At 30.4% G+C, this 21,757-nt stretch overlaps 1 protein-coding gene across 1 annotated transcript in view; it reads right to left on the reverse strand.

The window, feature by feature from the left end:
• The window catches only part of LOC411288 (cAMP-specific 3',5'-cyclic phosphodiesterase), a 255,555-nt gene that overhangs the window by 211,944 nt on the left and 21,854 nt on the right, over positions 1–21,757 (reverse strand). Inside the window, exon 2 of the mRNA XM_026442339.1 lies at positions 11,427–11,792. Coding sequence (XP_026298124.1) covers positions 11,427–11,560 — 134 coding nt within the window. The 5' untranslated portion in view covers positions 11,561–11,792. The remainder of the gene's footprint in view (positions 1–11,426; positions 11,793–21,757) is intronic.

Consider the following 21,757-nt stretch of genomic DNA (forward strand, 5'->3'; position numbering starts at 1 on the left):
CGAATAACAAAATTGAAGATTATTATATATTGGAACTTTTAATGTAATTTTGAAATTTTTTCCACATCCTCGAATGATGATTTTAAAGATGTCGTTGCACAAAGTGTGCGAATCAAGATGGAAAATAGCAGGGTTACGTAACGACATAACCTCAAAATTTGCGGAGCGAGAGATAGAAAGGTGAAGAGACTCGTAATTAATTCTGTCTGTCAAAGTGAACACTCGTCTTTATAAGACTGATAAAAAGAGGAACGAAATCAATTTGGATTTAAAAAAATTCTTCTTATGGAAGAAAGAAAATTTCTTCGAGGAAAGACACGTAGAATTTTAGGAGGATGATACATGAAACGTATCCTGTCTTACAGTTCATGAATTATATTAAGAAAGTCGTTGCATGATATTATGAAGTATGGCGAAGCTAGAAGTTCTAAAGTAAGTGGAACTTTAACAAAGACAAATTTCGTGTCCGCGAATCATTGAAATTTTATTTAAACTTAAAATTAAAACTTTATATGTATTTCATAGTTGATTGTTAAAAAGGGAATTAGAAGAAGATATGGTATATTAATAATAATTCTTAGATTGATATTAATAATTTAGGATTTCAATTTTGAGATTAATGTATTTATATCAATATGATATAAAATCAATTATTGATATTTCATCTGTTGTTCATATAATAGAATTAATTATAAGAGTAATAATTTTTTAAAAGTTAAGGATTAATTGAAGGATATTTAATAATAATTTCTCTTTCATGGATTAAGATCACTTGAATTATTCTTCCTTTGGTAAATATAATTTATTAAACAAACAAGTAGCCGTTTGATATTTATTAACAAACTTATTAATATACTTTATACCTCTTTTATCGTGTTCATCAAATAAACGTTCGCCAATTTCGTTAAATTTAATTAATGAAACTACCAATCATCCAATTAAACTTAATTTTAAAAAAGTCTTATAATTATTATATGAACAAGGGATGAAAACAGCAATATTTTAAAGTAAGAGTAAAGAAAGAAATTATCATTCTACCTTACAAAATACCTCCAACATAAAAGACATCGTCGAAAACCGTGCACACTCCTCGAATATTATCCTCGAAAACAAATATTCGGCGGAGAATATTGAACGAGAGAAAGAGACGAGATCTCGATGAGAAGACGATGGACGCTGATCGACCATGATCGATGCACCTCGAATATACACGAGTCAGAAAATTCAATTTCGTTTCACTCATCTACGTGGCCAAGGAAGGGTCTCTCGTTTCTTTCTCGACGTGGCACAAAGGAACCCTTCGAGGGTTCTGTTTCTATCTCTCTTTCTCTCTCTCTCTTTCTCTCTCTCTCTCTCTCTCTTTCTCTCTCCCTCGCTCTTCACGAAGCAACGCGCGTGCTTCAACGATGATAGCTTCTTTGTGGCCGGTGCATTTTATGCATTTAGTTTAGCAACGCCGATCGAGCTTATCGATTTCATCGGTTGCGGTGTATTGTTATTCGACACTAAGCGGCAACGCGCGTGTATTATTTATCGGCCGTGTATCGGGTGTCTCGAAACGAATCGAGATAATTGTTTATCCTTTACTATTCAGCTTTCTTATATCCAGATTTTATACATCTTAGTCACGTATAACGCGACGAGGAATTAAGTATTTAAAATTATGGCAATTATCCTTCGTTTTGTCGTTGTTTTTTCTTTTTTTTTCGTTCGAAAAATTTTGTCTAACGTTTCGATTATTAGCTTTCGAACGGGTTATTTAAAATTATGGAAATTATCTTTTTGTTTTTTGGTTCGAAAAATTTTGTTAAACATATTATTCTAAATATTTAAAATTATGGCAATTATCTTTCGTTTTATGGTTTTCTTTTTTTCATTCGAAAAATTTTGTCAAACGGATTATTCTAAGTATTTAAAATTATGGAAATTATTCTTCGTTTTGTTTTTTCGTTCGAAAAATTTTGTTAAACATTTCGATTATTGGAATGGATTATTCTAATGGCAATTATCTTTTGTTTTGTTGTTTTTTTTTTCATTTGAAAAATTTTGTCAAACGTATTATTCTAAGTATTTAAAATTATGAAAATTATTTTTCGTTTCGTTTTTTCGAAAAATTTTGTCTAACATTTCGATTATTAGCTTTTGAACGGATTATTCTAATGGCAATTATCTTTCGTTTTGTTGTTTTTTTTTTCATTCAAAAAATTTTTGTCAAACATATTATTTTAAATATTTAAAATTATGGCAATTATCTTTCGTTTTGTTGTTCTTTTTTCATTCAAAAAATTTTGTCAAACGTATTATTCTAAATATTTAAAATTATGGCAATTATCTTTTATTTTATTGTTTTCCTTTTTTCATTCGAGAAATTCTGTCAAAAGTTTCGATTATCAGCTTTGAAACGAATTATTCTAAGTATTTATGGAAATTATCTTTCGTTTTCCTTTTTTCATTCGAAAAATTCTGTCACGTTTCGATTATTAACTTTGGAACGGATTATTCGTGGATTTCTGCTCTCGGATGGAATTTCGAGGTTGAAAAATGATTTTCTTCCATTTCGATATTCGCGAACGAATGAACGTGTCTTTTCACGTCGGAAAAATTATTGTAGATATGTATATATATATATTCGAATACGATTCTTTATTATTCCAGTCTCTTTTTCTCTTTTTTCAATCTCTTTTGTTCAGATATCGTACAACAGTTCGAGTAACTCCTCCATTGTTGCTTCGAAAGATTTATCTATCTTTATCTTAGAGATTTAATCTCTCCTTTCTTCTTTTTCTCTCTCTCTCTTCCTCTCTCTCTCTCTTTGCCATAATAATCCTTCTCTCGTATCTCTCTTGACCCATAAGAGAGATTATCGTAATGGAAAATTGAACGAACGAGCAAAGACGATTATTATATTTCATAGCATAGGTGGATTACACTTTCCGAAGTTATTATTATTATTTTTATCTGCTCTCGCCGTTTAATTATCAGTAAACAATCAGCGTTTTATATATAGGACATGGGTGTTAACATAAGCATGCCTCACTCGGACGCGTTCCAAGAGAAAAGGAAGAAACGGAAGAAAATCGATATCCATTATCGTGGAAATTTTTCCAGAAAAAGAACGTCCAATAACGTCCTTATCATCCCCGTTTGATCGGCCCTTATTCCAACTATACAATGAAAGAGAGGGAGGGGAGATCGACAGAGAAACGAGTTGCAAAAATTTACATATTTCTTCCCCAATTTTTTGATTCGACAATTCAGAAATTTTTATAAAAATCCATCGAGCATGAATCGAATAAATTTTTATCGAGAAATAATTAATTTCGATTTCAAATTCAAATTCGCAATGACTTTGCAACAATAAATCGTTATTAATTAACCGATTCGAGATACGTCTCTCGAAAAGTGTGACAACGAGAATGAAAGATAATCGACAAAAATCCACTCTAACGATCAAACGGGGGAGGTGAAATCCTCCCGTTAATAACCACTTTTGTTTCAACAAGCGTCGAGCAACGTCCATTAAACCCCCGGTGTCCCGATTTCGGATGTGAACAGATTTGCGGACAAATCCATTATTGGCCGATGAATCGTACGAGTCGAAATTAATTGCCTCGATTTATCTCAACGCGAGCGTTAACGAGGAGGGTTGAACATATTAACATGCGCCTATTATTTGAGAAAAATAATCTCGAGACAACGAGTTCAGGATAATAATGATTTTATCGCGTTTCGAGTGTGAGTAATTGATCGATCTCGTTTTGAAAAACGTTTTTTGGAAAACATTTGATCCAGACATTGAAAATGTTATTTGTATCGCTTGGAAAAGAGATTAGAAAGAATTTTTTTTAATACAAAAAAGTAAACAAGCGTTTTAATTCGTTTTGGATTTAATATGATATAATAATTTTTTAATATAATTTTTTATATAATTTTTTATATAATTTTTTATATAATTTTTAATATAATAATATTTTATTATGATAATTTATAAAATGTTTTGGAGAATATTTAATCCAGAATAACAGTTGAAAATGTTATTTGTATCGCTTGAAAAAGAGATTAGAAAGAAGTTTTTTTAATATAAAAAAGTAAACAAGTAATTCGTTTTGGATTTATTAATATAATATAATTTTTAATGTAATAATATTTTATAATAATTTATAAAACGTTTTGGAGAATATTTAATCCAGAATATTTATTCCAGAGAATATTTAATAGCAGTTGAAAATGTTATTTATATCTTTTGAAAAAGAGATTAGAAAGATTTTTTTTTAATATAAAAAAATAAACAAATATTTTAATTCGTTTTGGATTTATTAATATAATATAATAATTTTTTAATATAATAATATTTTATAATAATTTATAAAACATTTTGGAGAATATTTAATCCAGAATAGCAGTTGAAAATGTTTAAAATGTTTTTTAGTTAAAATGTTAGCAGTTGAAAATGTTATTTGTATTTTTTGAAAAAGAGATTAGAAAGATTTTTTTTTAATACAAAAAAGTAAACAAGCATCTTTATTCGTTTTGGATTTTTTAATATAATATAATAATTTTTTAATGTAATAATATTTTATAATAATTTATAAAACGTTTTGGAGAATATTTAATCCAGAATAGCAGTTGAAAATGTTTAAAATGTTTTTTAGTTAAAATGTTAGCAGTTGAAAATGTTATTTGTATCGCTTGGAAAAGAGATTAGAAAGAATTTTTTTAATATAAAAAAGTAAACAAGCGTTTTAATTCGTTTTGGATTTATTTTACATTTTCTTTTCTTTTTCAAATTAGATCCGTTTCGTCCATTTTCCCTCTCATTACATAATTTTTTAATATAATAATATTTTATAATTTATATTTTTTTATATAATTATTTTTATAATAATTTAATATTTTTTAATATTAATTGATTGATCTCGTTTTGAAAACGTTTTTGGAGAACATTTGATCCAGAATACCAGTTGAAAATGTTATTTATATCGCTTGAAAAAGAGATTAGATTTTTTTAATATAAAAAAGTAAACGAGTATTTTAATTTATTTTGGATTTATTTTATGTTTTCTTTTTTAGATTCGTTTCTATTTTCCCTCTTATCGCATAATTATTACGGTGAAAATTTCCAAGTGACAGCTGATGGATATTATCATTCGATATTTATAACGACATTCACTTGTAAGCTAAATTATTATAAATTTAATTTGCGTAACGATATCACAACGTTTTGAACACACGTCATATTTGAGACATATTTTTAATTGAATTATTATCCAATACATTCGAAATTAAATCGAGAAACGATAACATTTATGAAATCTTACTAAATTCCACAGATTGAAATTGCGAATAATAATAATTATTTAATGGAAGATGACGTATAAAAATAATAAAAATCTTCGAGGAAAAATGGAACAATTTGAAAATCTCTCTTAATAAAATATCTTGAAAAAACAAGTTCAACCATCTTGAAAAAAGAAAAAGCACGTTAAATTATCCAATAACTACGAAAAAAAAAAAAAAGAAAGAAAAACACAGAAATGAAGAAAAATGTATAATTTCCAACATGATGATGTCCCATCTTGTTATAAGGAACAAGAAGCTAAGCTAAGGAAATCTATTAATGCTTCTATTTTTTTCTCCTTCTTTCTTTCTTTCTTTCTTTTTTTTTTTTTTTTTAAAGATGGGAAAAGGTAAAAAGTTAATGGAGACTCGAAGAGGCTCATAAACTTGAGGGGAAGTTCAGTGGCGTGCATCGAACAAACTTCGAGCGAAAGGCCTGTACAGTTTAACATAGTTAATTAATTTGTGTTCGAAAGTGGGGCGAATGGCGTATCCGTGGAACGTGTTTTACAACGGGAGTAAGCCAATTCCAATAGCGAGTCAAATAAATAAATTAATTTTATATATATCGTGCATATACTCGATGATGATGAACATGACAAGATCCAGATCCTGATTCGTTTAATAATTTTCATAATCAATTTATGAAACGAGGTGGCGGAGTTGAATAAATATTTTAATTTATTTTTTTTTTATTATTCGTTATGTCTTAATCTCGACACGTAGAACAACGTATTTGTAAGATTTTTTTTTTTAAATAAAGGAATTATGTATTTCACGTAACGTTTTATTTTCTCGTTTAAGTAAGGTTATGAGATGCGATGAATACGGTATAAATAATATTATTATTTTTTCATTGCAGATAATTTAACGTCCACTTTATTCATTTTCCTTTACATTCATTATCGTGACAGAATCTAATTGGTTTATGAATTTATATTCCTCGGCCATTTTATTTCTTTATGACCCAGATTCGTTGAGCAGTAAGAGGCAGGCGTATACATATGTTAAATTGATTTATCCATCGAATTATTTTCATCTCATTTTTTAAAAACGTCGCATCACATATTCATCGATTTTTTTTTTTTTTTAATTTTCTAAATATTCCCGCTCGTTCACTCATTATGCCCGGTTTCGATGCACAATTTTCTATCTTTATAACGAGATTTATTTGTCGTATCATTAATAAAAATATATATAATTATAAAATTTGTACTTTGCAATTACAAAAACTGCATTTCTAATTTCGCAACATTTTTGTGGATATTCTTTCCAAAAATTAAAAATATATTATATAAAATTATAAATAATACAATTTGAAATGTTTAAGATTATAAAATAAAATTCGCAACACAAAGAAATTTTGATAAAATTTTTAAATAACGTATTCTTAATAACATTCAAAAAATTAGAAATATTAAAATTATACTGTTTTCTGCAACTTTTCTATAAAATTTTAAATAACACAACTTATTCAAAATAGGGGGAAAAAAAAATATAGTAAATTAAACATCATGTATAATATACAATATATAATAATAAAAAAGTGTTTCTTCTTTTCTATGAAATTATAAATAACATAATTTAAAATATCCCTTCCTCGTTCAAGATTATAAAATGAAAGATATATAATTTATTGTAATTAAAAAAAATTTTTAAAAATTAAAAATATTAAAATTGTACTGTTTTCTGCAACTTTTCTAAAAGACACAAGAAAAAAAAATATAGTAAATTAAATATCATGTATAATGTACAATATAATAACGAAGAAGTGTTTTTTCTTTTCTATGAAATTATAAATAATATAATTTAAAATATCGCTCCCTCGTTCAAGATTATAAAATGAAAGATATAATTTAAGAAAAAAGATTTAAAAAGAAAGATTTAATTAAAATTAAAGATATAATTTATTGTAATAACTTTACAACACAAAAATTTGATAATAAAACTTGATAAAACTTTTAAATAACACATTTTTAATAACGTTTAAAAAATTAAAAAACTTGATAAAACTTTTAAATAACACATTCTTAATAGCATTCAAAGAATTAGAAATACCAAAACTTTTTTCTGCAACTTTTCTATAAAATTCTAAATAGTACAACTTATTCAAAATAGGGAAAAAAAGTATAATAAATTAAACATTATGTATAATATACAATGTATAATAACAAAAAAATGTTTCTTCTTTTCTATGAAATTATAAATAACATAATTTAAAATGTTTCCCCCTTAAAATGTTCAAGATTATAAAATGAAAGATACAATCTATTATAATTTTACAACGCAAAAACTTGATGAAACTTTTGAAATTATGAAAATTATGAATACCAAAATTACGCTATTTGTATAAATTTTCTTCATAAAGAGAAGAATTTGTAATCATCCCCAATATCACTGGCCAAATTATACACTTCTCCTTTGTCTCCTTTAGATCCCCTAAAGGGTCCAAAGAGGACAAAACAGATCCACCAAGCGTGACCAGAATTACGGCACAAACAGTATCATAATGCTTTTGAGATATACACCCCCCTCCAACAATTAATATACGGTACACGTGGCTGCGCGCCTCTCTGGAGTCCACTAACTTTGGCAAACAGTGGCCAGGATCGTTTTCAATTGGGAGAACCAAATGGGAAGCGCGGTTGAAGCGCATGGGCGGTCCCGAAACCGTGTTAGGCTACGTGTTTCTTCAATTATGATTTATATATAATGGCAGTGGCGGTGTTGTAACGAGCCAATCCGATACGCGTTTGTCATTCAAATGAGCCACTTGCTTTAATTTTGAAACTCCCTCCTGAAATAGTATAACAATAACAACGATGGCCAGTAACGATTAATCTTTTATTCTTCTTCGAAAAACGTTGGTCGTTCGTTGCTGGTTCAAGTAGTTTTATCGTAAACGTGATTTTATACCCTCCTCAACTGGGGCTCGGTTAGAGATAAAATGGAAATTCGAAACTTTTATTATGGTTGTTAACCGGCTTTGCAAAAAAAAAAAAATAACTATTTTCCATTAGTGACTTTACAACTTCAATAAAATTGAAGAAAATTATACAAGTGTCGTAGTGGATGATGATACTATTACTAGTATTACTAGTATTGCTACTACTATTACTACTACTACTACTAGGACAGTTATAAATTTTCTGCATTTCATGTCAGTCGTGTTGCTCTTTACAGCGCTGAGTAACGTCTTTTCCTCGAGAGAAAGGCCATGATCTCCGTGTCTGAGAATCTTGAATAGTCTTATCGAGGATTTCCCTGTCTTCTTGCCTGTCGAGGAAATGGGAAGGAAACGTGGAAAAGGGGGTGGGAAAGAAGGAAACAGGGAGGTGAGAAAAAGCTTTATCAAGTTTCGTCGTGGATGCTCCAGAGAAGGAAGATGGCGAAGAAGAATCCTCTTCAAGAGGAAACAGTTAACTGGACGATCTTCTAATTGTTTTTTCGTCGTTACTTACTTTCGAGACTAATTTTTAACGATAGAACGATAAATTGACTCGATAAAAGTTCGATAAAAGTTTCTCATCGTCCTCTAATTGCGAAATAAAATTTTTAGAATTTGATAGATTTTGAATTTTATCTCTACGATAAATCTCTACAATTTGATCGATGAATTATCGTGGGGAGAAATTTAAAATTTTTTGAAAATTGTTTCTTCTTTTTTCTTTCCGTTGTATATTTCGTGGAAAAGCGGATTGGCTTCGAATCGAGACGAGTTTATTCGCGAGTTTTCACAGAGAGATACAACGAGAGGTTTGATTAAAAAAAAGGGGATTGAGCCGTTAATTAATCTTGGTTTCAGAGAAAAGGAAATTCAACGATTTACTGTAACCGCAATCAAACTGATTGAGCGATTCTGGAATGGATCAAATTGATCGTTGCTTGGACGAGCGAAGAAGATAAATAAAGCTTTTCATTCGATCAATTTGATTCCTCCATCACCTAGAAATTCCACATCGATTCCAACGTGCTTGAAAAAAGAGAAATGAAACCTTTGCATCTGCAAAGGTAAAAAGAAGAATATACGAATATTTATGCAATAAAACGAAGACGATGAAGAAAGTTAAAAAATTAATTCTCGAAAAGAAGAAAAATTCATAATATCGTGCATAGTTTTAATTTCCACTTTAATTATCCTGAAATCGTATCTTAAATGTTAACAGCTAGATTCGTTCCAATCTAGCAAATTACTTCCTCTAACGAACCTCTTTCGACCAATCATATCACTTTTATCGTTATTGCTAAACTAAATGTTCCTTCGTCTCAACGATTTTGAGGCAAGGCTTCGACTTTTATAAATACGTATGTATATATGTGTATATAATACTTTTAAAATTCCACGAAATTGAAATTCAATTTCCCTCGACAGGCGAGGGGAAAAAGCATTTCTCTCGATCTCAGACCTTGACAGATCTCCATAATAATGGGGCAATGCACGGTCGAGGTGTTCGTATCGACGATTCTGACGATTGCAGAAGCATTGCTATTCTTTCGCAACGTTGATTCCTTTCTCGCTATTCCTTTCCCTTTATATGCATATATTTTCGTGTAAAACGAACCTTTTTCAAGTTATTTTTGTCGCAATAAATTTTAAAAATCGAATTTCTCCACGACAATTGGACAGAAATTTTTGTAAAATTTTTTCCAGAATCACAGGAAGCCAGCACAATATATATTTTATTAAAATCAAATACTAGAATATTAAATATAATTCTAACTATTTTATAAATTACAAAAAGTATATAAAGTATAAAGTTACTAGAGAAACCTAAAATCTCAAAATTTATACTAAAATAAAAATTAATTTGTTAGCTAATTTTGTTCGACGCGACTATTTCTCGAGGAACTGGAAGAAGTAGAAGGCTTATTCATATATCAGTCAAAATTTATTAAGTTTTAAAAATATACTAAAATCAAAATGAAATTAAACTTTTTATCTAATACTAGGACGAAAACAGGATAAAATAAATAAAAGCTGGCCAACAAAGCAATGAAAATAAGTATATACATTCTTTAATTTTAAATTATATCAATGATATATTTAAAAATGATATATTTAAAAGAATTTCTTCATTGTATCTATTTTATGTTTATTTGATATTAGCAAAAATTAACATTAAAAGGTTAAGTTTCTTTCAAACCTTTCTCTACATTTAAGAAAGTTTCCTTGCTTCTTTTTCCTTTCAATTTTTTTGTTTAATGAATCAGATATTTTATATCTTTCCTTTATTCGAAGATTTTTTTTTAGAATATTTCTAATGTAGTCAAATTGAGGAAAGATCGTTTCATTTCATTCTGTGTAAACTTTGGTTTTAAGTTAGGTTAGGTCAAGTAATCAAGTTAACTGTTAATTCTGAAACTGATGCAAATATTAGGATAATTCAATGTTTGCTGAAAAGGAATCCAAGAATGAAATGAACTATATAAAACTGAAATATAATAAAATTCTCTGTTCGTAATCATAAATATCATCTATCTTTCACCACGATATCTAAATCCTCAAATGCACAAATTCCAAATTCAACGAATTTGACAAATTTGCTTAACACTGAATGATATTTTATATTTTTCCTTTATTCGAAGATTTTTTTTGAGAATATTTCTAATGTAGTCAAATTGAGGAAAGATCGTTTCATTTTATTTTATGTAAACTTTGGTTTTAAGTTAGGTTAGGTCAAGTAATCGTTAACTGTTAATTCTGAAACTGATGCAAATATTAGAATAATTCAATGTTTGCTGGAAAGGGATCCAAGAATGAAATGAACTATATAAAACTGAAATATAATAAAATTCTCTGTTCATAATCATAAATATCATCTTGCACCACGACATCTAAACTCTCTGATGCACAAATTCAACGAATTTGACAAATTTACTTAACACTGAACGAAGCAAGAAAATTAGGACAGAAAAAAACATCCTCATAACATTTACAAACCACGCTCCCAATCATAGGGATTTAAATTTCCTTACCAACGTCCGAGTTCATCACCAATCCGTTCTCCATAAACCAAACCCAGATCGATCCCTCGATCAGCACGAAATTGGACGGCCTTTAGAGAAACAACAGGACGAAACAGACTCACCCGCATATCCACGAGTGCCTCCTTCTGGGCACGTTGCTCTGTGGGACGAGCAACAGGGGCGCCGTGCCCCTGTTGTTCCCCCCGCCACCGTCGCCCGCCGGAAGCCTGAGCTCCGGTACCTGAAGGCTGCTCATGTTCGCGCCGCGTTCACCACGCCACAACAACGCCACCTCTTCGTCGCGGTCTTCTCCGCTTCCTGGACACCGTTTCCTCGACCTGGCATCACTGATCCCTCGCTTCGGCCTGGACCGGGATCGCCGCAAATATCCGGCTCGCCGTGCCAACTTCCACGGCTACGGGAGAGGCATGGCTGATCCCTGCACCACGGATGCCTCTCGCCACGCCTGGCATCCGGTCAGGAGACGACTGCGCACGTTAAACGCCTTGTTTTCAACAAATGTTTGCGTGTATATATACATACATGTATTCGCCTTTGTCAAACCCTTTGTAAGAGATTGGCCTGATGCCTTTTGTCACGGGTGAAAATAGGGTAATTGGAGAGGGATGGGAAGGGATGATAGGGTTATTGTGATGATGTAATTATAATTAATTAACTTAGAACGAACGAATGATAGTAGTAGATGTTATTATTTGAATTATGGTTAAAAATTATTAATAAGAAATTCTGTAATAAATGAAAAATGTTTGGGTATAGGTTAGGTTAGGTTAGGTTAGGCTAGGTTAGGTTAGGTTAGGTTAGGTTAGGTTAGGTTAGGTTAGATTAGGTTAGGTTAGGTTAGGTTATTATAGAGGAGTAGCTCCCTGATTGACGTTCAAGCCGATTGCTTTCCTTTTTTTTACGAGGGATGTAAGGAAGATGGAGGATGTAATTTCACCTCCTTACAAAGGGTTGAAAGTGGAACTCTTTCGATTCGGCTGAATCATACCGATTCTTTCTTTCTCATATACCGGATGGTACCAGTGCTGTGTGCCACGTTTCACGGTTCATTTTATTCGACAGGGAAATAGCTCGCAATTTTCCCAATCTTGCTTCACGTCTCTTTCTTTCCTTTTTTACAAAAATTCCTCTCCTTATTCCCCAATTTCACTTACTTTGGATTTACTTTATGGGAGAGGGACAAGTATAAATCTTTGCTACTTCTGATAATAGAATAGATCACGACAGGTTTCTTCGATCGATATCGAACGAATCTAAATCCTCCGACTGTTAAATCTTTTATATTCGATTAGAAAGTACTTTTTCTATAACTTTGTAATGAGAGTGCTATTCGTAATCGCGTGACACGGGGAATCGATTCTCCAAATCTGACGATGAATTCATTCCTTTCTCTTTCATATTAGATGCTGGATGAAAGATGTCTCTTAAGTTGAGAAGCGAATGGAATGGTTCAAGAATAGAAAGAGAGAAGGAGGGTGCGTCCCTTGATTCGACAGCGGATTAAGGAGCGAAAGATCGGCGTTGACCAACCGAAGGTACAAGTCATCTAGAAACGTTTGATCGACCGTGACACGACTCACGACCAAATAGGCCATCGACTAATTCGCCCCTTTCGAGATCAGTCTCCCGTTCACGAGCACCTAACGCTGCTTTCCTTTTAATTAAGAACGGACATTAACCTTTGCCAAAATTGGCATCCTTTCCTCTCCAAATCACAAATATTCCATTTTCTATATAATTCTATATAATTTCATCCATTGTTCGTTCTATGCAATATCTAATCAATTTTTCTAATAATTTGAAGAATATAGTTTCAAAAAATGAATCTCGTGTTTGGAGAATTTATAATATAATAAACTGTCGTGTTGAGGAATTTTCATTATTTCATGTATGTATATATATCTTTAATTGAGTGTAATCGATTGCTCCTAGAATGTTTTGATTAAGAGAAATAAAAACAGTGAACTTCGATAATTTCAGCTGAAGAAACGTGAAGTTTGAAATTTTCGAATGTTTTTTTTTCTACTTTTTCAAAGAACTTGTGGAATTCTCTCGTACGTGAGATATAATCGAATTCCGAAAACCATGAAATTGGATGATAAAATTTCTGCTTGAAACTTGATTGCACGCAAAAAGAAAGTGGATTCGAAGCGTTATTTGACGGAATTCGCGGGGGAATTCTGTGGACGATAAGGCGGATAAGAATTTGCGGTTCGAATAAGTCGCGTTTGGAATGAGAATTTCAAAAGTGTGGACGGGATTTTTTCATGGAATTCATGGAATTTTTTACGTTTTCTTCTACACGATTGCAATGTTAAAATTCTTTTCCAATTATTCTTCGCGTTCGAATCTTCGAGTATTTTATTATTTTCTTGAATTACTATGGAAAATATTATGTATAAAACGATTCTATTTCTTGAATTATTTTATTTTCTTCGTTATTGTGTTCAGGATTATCAGAAACATGAAAGAAACATCGTCATTAATCAATTTTTTTCTCCTCAAATATTTGGAATGCAAATTTCAAGATGTGGACAGAATTTCCATAGAGCAACAATTACAATCTTCAAACATCAACTTCAAACATGAATCTTTAAATATATTATCTTCTCAAACCACTAAATGTATAAAACAGTTTCTTGAATTAATATATATATTATTTTATTTTCTTCGTGTTGTGTTTAAGATTACCAAAAATTCTTTTGGATTTTGCTTCATCCATCTATCATTACATCAAAGAAACATCGTCAATTTTTTCTTCTCAAATATTTTGAATGCGAATTTCAAGATGTGGACAGAATTTCTGTGAAGCAATTCATGTCCAAAAACTACAATCTTCAAACTTCAAACATGAATCTTTAAATATATTATCTTCTCAAACCATTAAACGTAAAACAGTTTCTTGAATTAATATATATATATTATTTTATTTTCTTCGTGTTGGATTGTGTTCAGGATTATCAGAAACATCAAAGAAACATCGTCACTAATTTTAAATTTTTTTCTCCTCAAATATTTGAAATTCGAATTTCAAGATATGGACAGAATTTCTACGAAGCAACGATTACAATCTTCAAACTTCAAACATGAATCTTTAAATATATTATCTTCTCAAACCACTAAAACAGTTTTTTGAATTAATATATATATATTATTTTATTTTCTTCGTCATTGTGTTCAGGATTATCAGAAACATCAAAGAAACATCGTCACTAATAAATTTTTTTCTCCTCAAATATTTGAAATTCGAATTTCAAGATATGGACAGAATTTCTACGAAGCAACGATTATAATCTTCAAACTTCAAACATGAATTTTTAAATATATTATCTTCTCAAACCACTAAAACAGTTTTTTGAATTAATATATATATATTATTTTATTTTCTTTGTCATTGTGTTCAGGATTATCAGAAACATCAAAGAAACATCGTCACTAATAAATTTTTTTCTCCTCAAATATTTGAAATTCGAATTTCAAGATATGGACAGAATTTCTACGAAGCAACGATTACAATCTTCAAACTTCAAACATGAATCTTTAAATATATTATCTTCTCAAACCACTATACTAAACGTATAAAACGATTCTATTTCTCGAATTAATATATATTATTTTATTTTCTTCACTATTATGTTCAGGATTATCAGAAATTTTTTTAGACTTTCCAAACTTTTTTACTCGATTTTAACATCATTGCTCCAATCTATGATATATCAAAGAAACAACATCATTTCTAATCTAATCGATCATCTCTCTGTCAATTCTTTTAAATCAATTCAAATCGTCATCATTGTTAAACTCGAAAATTATAATTAACAATTGAACAGAATTTTGGAATTTTTCTACCGAATCCTTGGATCATCGACTAACCATCGAATCGTCTCATCGAGAATCATCGACGAAAGTGAAATTCTCGTCGAAACTCTTCAACAAAGAGGCGAGAAAAATTTTCGAATACTTAACGAGTGGAATTTATCGATATGGATGGGCAAAACGATCGATTCGAATTTTCGAATGAAATTAGTATGCGCAAAGTGCGCCGATTACAAGCTGGCAGGATTCTACTTTGGAGAATGCACAAAGCAGTTAGACCCAATCGAACATAAAGCTATCACGATGATCCGGGATCGACGACAGAGAGGGGGGAGGGAACCATGTACCGGGCAAAGTTGTAATTGAAAGCCCCGGCAGGAATTACACGGCTTCGTTAATTAGTCGCCCGTGTTGCTCGTATCTCTTGAATAAGAAACCGTTCGCATCCGGTATTCAGGATGGGACGAAATTAAAAACATTCAAAATTCCCTCCTTTTTCTCACTTTTTTGTATTCTCTTTTATAAATGTAGGAAAATGTATGGGCAAAGACGAGATTTCTTTTTGATAGATGACAACTCTCTCTTGTATTTTATCATCGAAGTGTTGCACGATTAGATCAGATTAGATTATTTACAAAATTGCTACTACGTTCGTGTGATTAATTGTGAAATTTGTTCTTGGGAGATTGTTTTCTTCTGATTTTCCTTTCTCTTAAAACAATGAACGAACAGAAATGAAGTATATTTATAATATATTTGGTATTATACTATTAAAAAGAAAAAGATATTTTCTTAATCAAACAAAAACATCAATTTTCTAAGAATAATGAATGAAACCAAATTAATTAAATAAACTTTTGAATCAATGTATTCTCAAAACCGTTACGTTTTATCATCAATCTTTATCGTATGCTATCAAAAAAATACAAAAAGATAAAGATGAAGAATTTATCGAAGAATTCGAATATCATTGACAAAAATTTTCTTGATCAGACAAAAAAATCACTTTTTTTTCCAATTTTTCTTTCTTTCTTCTTCTTTATCTTCTCTCGTTAATCGTCTCGTTCGTCAATTTTGTAATTCGGTTATTACGCAGCTTTTTATAGTTTCTACAATTTCGAATTCAATCAACGTTCGTTATCACAGGAATGAAATGGCCATAATGTTGTCCAAGATTCGATCTTAGTTCCTCGACGAGGAACTCTCTGCTCGCATCTGTTCCCACGGGGATCGCCACGGATTTCTTGGATTAATAAATATTTCGCGCTCGTCTCCAATATTCAATTTTTCTTATGCGGGAGGAAAAAAATATTTATCGCGAAACGCGCTGTATTTTTTTTTTTTTTTTACAAAAGTGACGAAAACAAAAGTTTATTTTTCTGAATATTCGTGCACCATTTTCTTTTTTTATTTTGCATTCGGTGTTTTCCACGTCGTACATTAACGTTATTACCGCGCTTAATCCATTAAGGGAACGTTGTTATTTCGGTGTAAAATTTCGGTTAAAAATTCGTTTCAGGTTAATTTAGATCACCAATATTCGTATATTCAAAAATATGAAGATTTTAAGAATTTTAACATTTGATACTTTCTTCGATCTCTCTTTGATCAATCTTTCTTCTTAATAAAACAAGAAAATACAATGTTTGTACAATGGTATAGAAATTTTTAAACAACAAAATCATCGTTGTGAATAGCATTTAATTGATCGAGTTTCATTGTTTACACTTTGCATTGATTTTCAATAGGCCAGGGCAATAATTTCAATGGTACAACACGTTGCAAATTTCAGATATATATAAATTATCGAACAGAAACTCGGTTAACCGTATTTCCTAGTCAGAACTGCTATTCTGTCATGTATACTGTATATATTGTTCTATTTGTTCTCGTTGAAACGCGAGCAATTGCTTTGGGTAATGTGTTTATCATTCATTCATTCATACGGTAGCATTAGTTGTTGAAGAAAAGTTAGGTATAATTAAACGTAGATTCTAAACCGTGGAATATATAGTTAGTTGGATATAAAGGATTATCAAAGCCTATGAAAGTACCTTTATCTTTCGTATACAATTCGAGCCAAGATCAAAGATATTTTCCATTCGATTCCAATCTAAGAAATATTATTTTTCCAATTCTTGAAAATTTTATTTATATTAAGAGTGATGGTTTTGAGTGTTTGAAATTTATAAATTTAAGAAGTTATTATTATTATTTATAATTTATAAATTAATGTAGGGAAGGAAAAAATGTTAAATCTAAGAAATATTATTTTTCCAGCTCTTGAAAATTTTATTTACATTAAGAATGATGGTTTTTGAAATTTATGAATTTCTATATTTATTATTATTATTACTATTATTATGTTTATAAAATTTATAAATTAATGTAGGGAAGGAAAAAATGTTAAATTTAAGAAATATTATTTTTTCAGCTCTTGAAAATTTTATTCGTATTAAAAATAATTGAAATTTATAAATTTCAATGTAGAGAAGAAGAAAAAATGTTAAATTTAAGAAATATTATTTTTCCAGCTCTTGAAAATTTTATTTACATTAAGAATGATGGTTTTTGAATTTTATGAATTTCTATATTTATTGTTATTATTGTTGTTATTATGTTTATAAAATTTATAAATTAATGTAGGGAAAAATGTTAAATTTAAGAAATATTCTTTTTCTAATTCTTGAAAATTTTATTTATATTAAAAATGATTGAAATTTATAAATAGAGAAGGAGAAAAAATGTTAAATTTAAGAAATATTATTTTTGAAATTCTTGAAAATTTTATTTATATTAAGAATGATAGTTTTGAGTATTTAGAATTTATAAATTTTAATGTAGAGAGAGGGAAAAAAATGTTAAATTCGAAGGAAGGACACAAGTGATATCAACAGTTTAGAATAATGATAAATCAGCAACTGGTAGAACGAGGCCACGATGGAATATCAAAAATTCGTCTCTTCAAAAATTTCTCTCGTCCTTTATTTACGTCTGTTTTTATGTTCTTACAAGCCGACGTGTCTTCGTTTTTATTTTTTAAAAGTTTGCTTCGCTTGCGAATCTCAGAAGAACACGATACGATCACGTTCTCCTTTTCCGTGTACGTCAGAAACACGATCAAATCTGCATATCGTCGAAATTTTTCTGCTTCACGAGACGAGATTAATAATCCTCTAATAATCTCTCTACTGAAGATAAATATTTGCCAGGAAGGTTGACAGTTCGTTAAGTAGGTGAGTATAAAATGTGTGGCATATTGTTATGACATATTGCTTGGCAGATCTCGAGATTTTTGGTTATATTAATACGTAGACATTTGCCAAATATTTATATTTAGGATTCCATAATATTAGAAATAAGAGGAGTCAATCTCGTCAAGGTTGTTGAACGACGCCCTAAATAACTAAAGACTTATGAAACATAATTTGTCCAATCCAAAGATTCGGATAATTTCAGAAACAAAATCATTCGAAACGGTCAAAAATAATCTTTACGATTCTTGAAAATTATTTCTGGACCTCTTTCGTATGGTTTCAACTCCATTTTTCTAAAGAAAAGTTCAATTAGGTTTCAAAAGTTATTAAGATTTAACATTTCAGAAATGATTAGATGAAGTTCACCAGGTTTATTTTTATGTAGCTCATCTGCAGTTCATTTAATCCAAAAAGTATTTAACTTTTTCCTCAAAAAATATTCCTGGAAAAGTATCCATGTCACAAATCACTATTAGAAATCAAATAATGATAATAAACGAAGTTAATCACTTTAGTTTCCACGTACTCTTCATCTCTAATAATTGAGCTAACAGTCAAAAAGTATCTAATTTAAAAATAAAGTATCCATGATATAAATCATCTTTAGAAACCAAATGATGATGCTAAATAAAATTAGTCACTTTAGTTTCTACATAATTCATCTCCAATAATTGAGCTAGTAGTCAAAAAGTATTTAATTCAAAAATAATCTGGAAAAGTATCCATTATGCAAATCATCTTTAGAAACCAAATGATGATAAATAGAATTAGTCATTTTAGTTTCTACATAATTCATCTCCAATAATTGAGCTAGTAGTCAAAAAGTATTTAATTCAAAAATAATCTAGAAAAGTATCCATGATACAAATCATCTTTAGAAACCAAATGATGATAAATAAAATTAGTCAAGTTTAGTTTTTACATAATTCATCTTCAATAATTGAGCTAGTAGTCAAAAAGTATTTAATTCAAAAATAAAGTATCTATGATACAAACATCTTTAGAAACCAAATGATGATGATAAATAAATAAAATTAGTCACTTTAATTTCTACATAATTCATCTCCAATAATTGAGCTAGTAGTCAAAAAGTATTTAATTCAAATCTGGAAAAGTATCCATGACACGAATCACTTTTACAAATCAAATAATGACAATAAATAAAGTTAATTAATTTTAACTTTTACTTAGCTCATCTGTAGCGATTCAATTCCAAAAATCCAAAAACTATTCAACTCTTTCCTCAAATCTCAAACAAGACTCTCTTAATATTAGAAACTAATGTCGAGAAACAAATATGAGAAACTGAATAACGAGTTACGTAGCTCATCTGTTTGTACCAGTTCACCTAGTTCAAAAACTATTCAACTCTTGCATGAAAATTAACCTGGAAAAGTAACCGTCTCATAAATCCTACGACCCCTGTAACGAGCCTATCTCTTAATATTAAGAACCCATAGAAATGAGCCAAGGTTTTGCCAAGGCCATATGCATCATCCAGTTCTCAAAAGAGGGATCTCATCGATCTTTGTTAAAATATCGACGTTACAAAGTCGCTTTTGGCCTTGTGAGCGAGAAGTTTCTCTTTTTTTCCCTTTTTCTTTTCTTGCCAAGGTCAACGACGTTCTCCAATCAGAGCAGAGAAAAGAGCCGAAAGAGATCTATCTCTTCCTCGATGGCGATGCTCCTCTCCCCCCATCCCCATTTATCTTGCCCTCCGCGACATTTTTCACCCCTAACTATTTTCCCCGAGAACGAGAAAACGCTGTACATTTTTCCCCTCTAATTACCTTTTTCTTCTTCTTCTTCTTCTCTCTCGTCGTGACATCTTGTTGCTTTGTTGCTTCCCTCCACATTCAGGAAGCAACGTGGACGGGTATATACGCTGTTCGACCGTGGAAACACAGTTTCGTGCGACCTGAATTTTCGGATTTAAAGCTGATGGACGATGGAGTGGAAAGCTGGACTCCTCTTCCTCTCCCAACAAGTGTCTCTTAGCGTTTCGTTGAAGAGGACGAGAACTTCTTCGTGGAAAAGTGTTGATAAACCGTTTCATCTTTCGTTCTCAGAGTTGGAAGAGAAGGAATTTGTTTAAAGCGATAGGATGGAACGAGAACGATGAAAAATTCTTCTTTGTTATCCTTCTCGATGGATATCGGTGGATTAGACGTTATTGTAGAACGGATATGGATGTCGTTACGACACGTACGACACTTTGAAAATTTAATAGTTGGTCGTAAAGGATTGTTATTACGAAGTAGTAAGAAGTTTTTAAAGGGCCACTTTTTCGTCATTATGTACGTGGAACGGGAGCAGGAAATGGGTGGAAGTTTTTGAAGAGATTTATAATAAGATCCTCATGAGCTTTAAAGTTTCTTCTAAGAAGTGTTTTTATCAAAATTATCCCTTTTAAGGAAAGATGTGCTTAATTTTACTCTGGTACAAAAATGCTCCTTTACATTTTCAGCTTGATGTGCATACGTACAGATTCCGCCTGGTACGAGCTAAAAAATTTTCTTCGTCCATTAAAAACATTTTTTCGCTTCGTTTGTTCATATAGCATTCTTATACCCTTTTTTTTCTTTCCATATAAAATATAGAGAAAATTATTTAATGAGTATTTAATGAGTATCTCGTTGAATCGAAGAAATTGAATCGTATCTTTTTTTCAAATTTTATTTTTAATTTTTAGAAATGGAGAAATTACGTTAATCAATCAGAAGATATATTTCTTCTTCAAGAGTCTTTTTCAAGTTAGAATATTTCTTTTTTTCAGAATTTTCCTTTATTTCAATCGAAAACAATTCTGTTAAGTCGCAATGGATTTCGACAGCTTGTGTTAAAACTTTGAATATTCGTTGCAAGATTTTTCGCATAGCGTGAACTGTTTGCCTTAAATTATTCAACTGCGAAGCAATCTTGAGAAAGGCCATTCACGTAAGATTAATCAATTTCCATACGCTTACAGTGCTATTCTTTAAATAATCGAATTCTATGCATTTTTCGACAGAAGCATCAATCCTGAATAAAATTTGAAATTTCAAATATATATTTCAAATTTTTATTTAAAATATAAATAAAAAAAAAAAATTGGAACACGTCGAGATTCAAAATTTCGAACCGCGAAGAGATTAAATTTGAATCCGCAATTGCGATTTTCAATCTCACCAGAGAGAGAGAGAGAGAGAGCAATGATTGCACTCAAAACATCGATCCACCCATTTTTCTACCATTTTCATTTATATTGGGATGAGGAGAAGAGGAATAACGAAAAACGAGGAGGGGAAATAATCATCGAGCGAGGGAAAATTGAATGGGCGATCGGCAATCATAGAATTTCGAAGCGATAGGGTTTCGAG

The sequence above is a fragment of the Apis mellifera genome, linkage group LG8 (genome assembly GCF_003254395.2).
Source record: "Apis mellifera strain DH4 linkage group LG8, Amel_HAv3.1, whole genome shotgun sequence".
In the NCBI taxonomy this organism is placed as follows: Eukaryota; Metazoa; Arthropoda; class Insecta; order Hymenoptera; family Apidae; genus Apis; species Apis mellifera.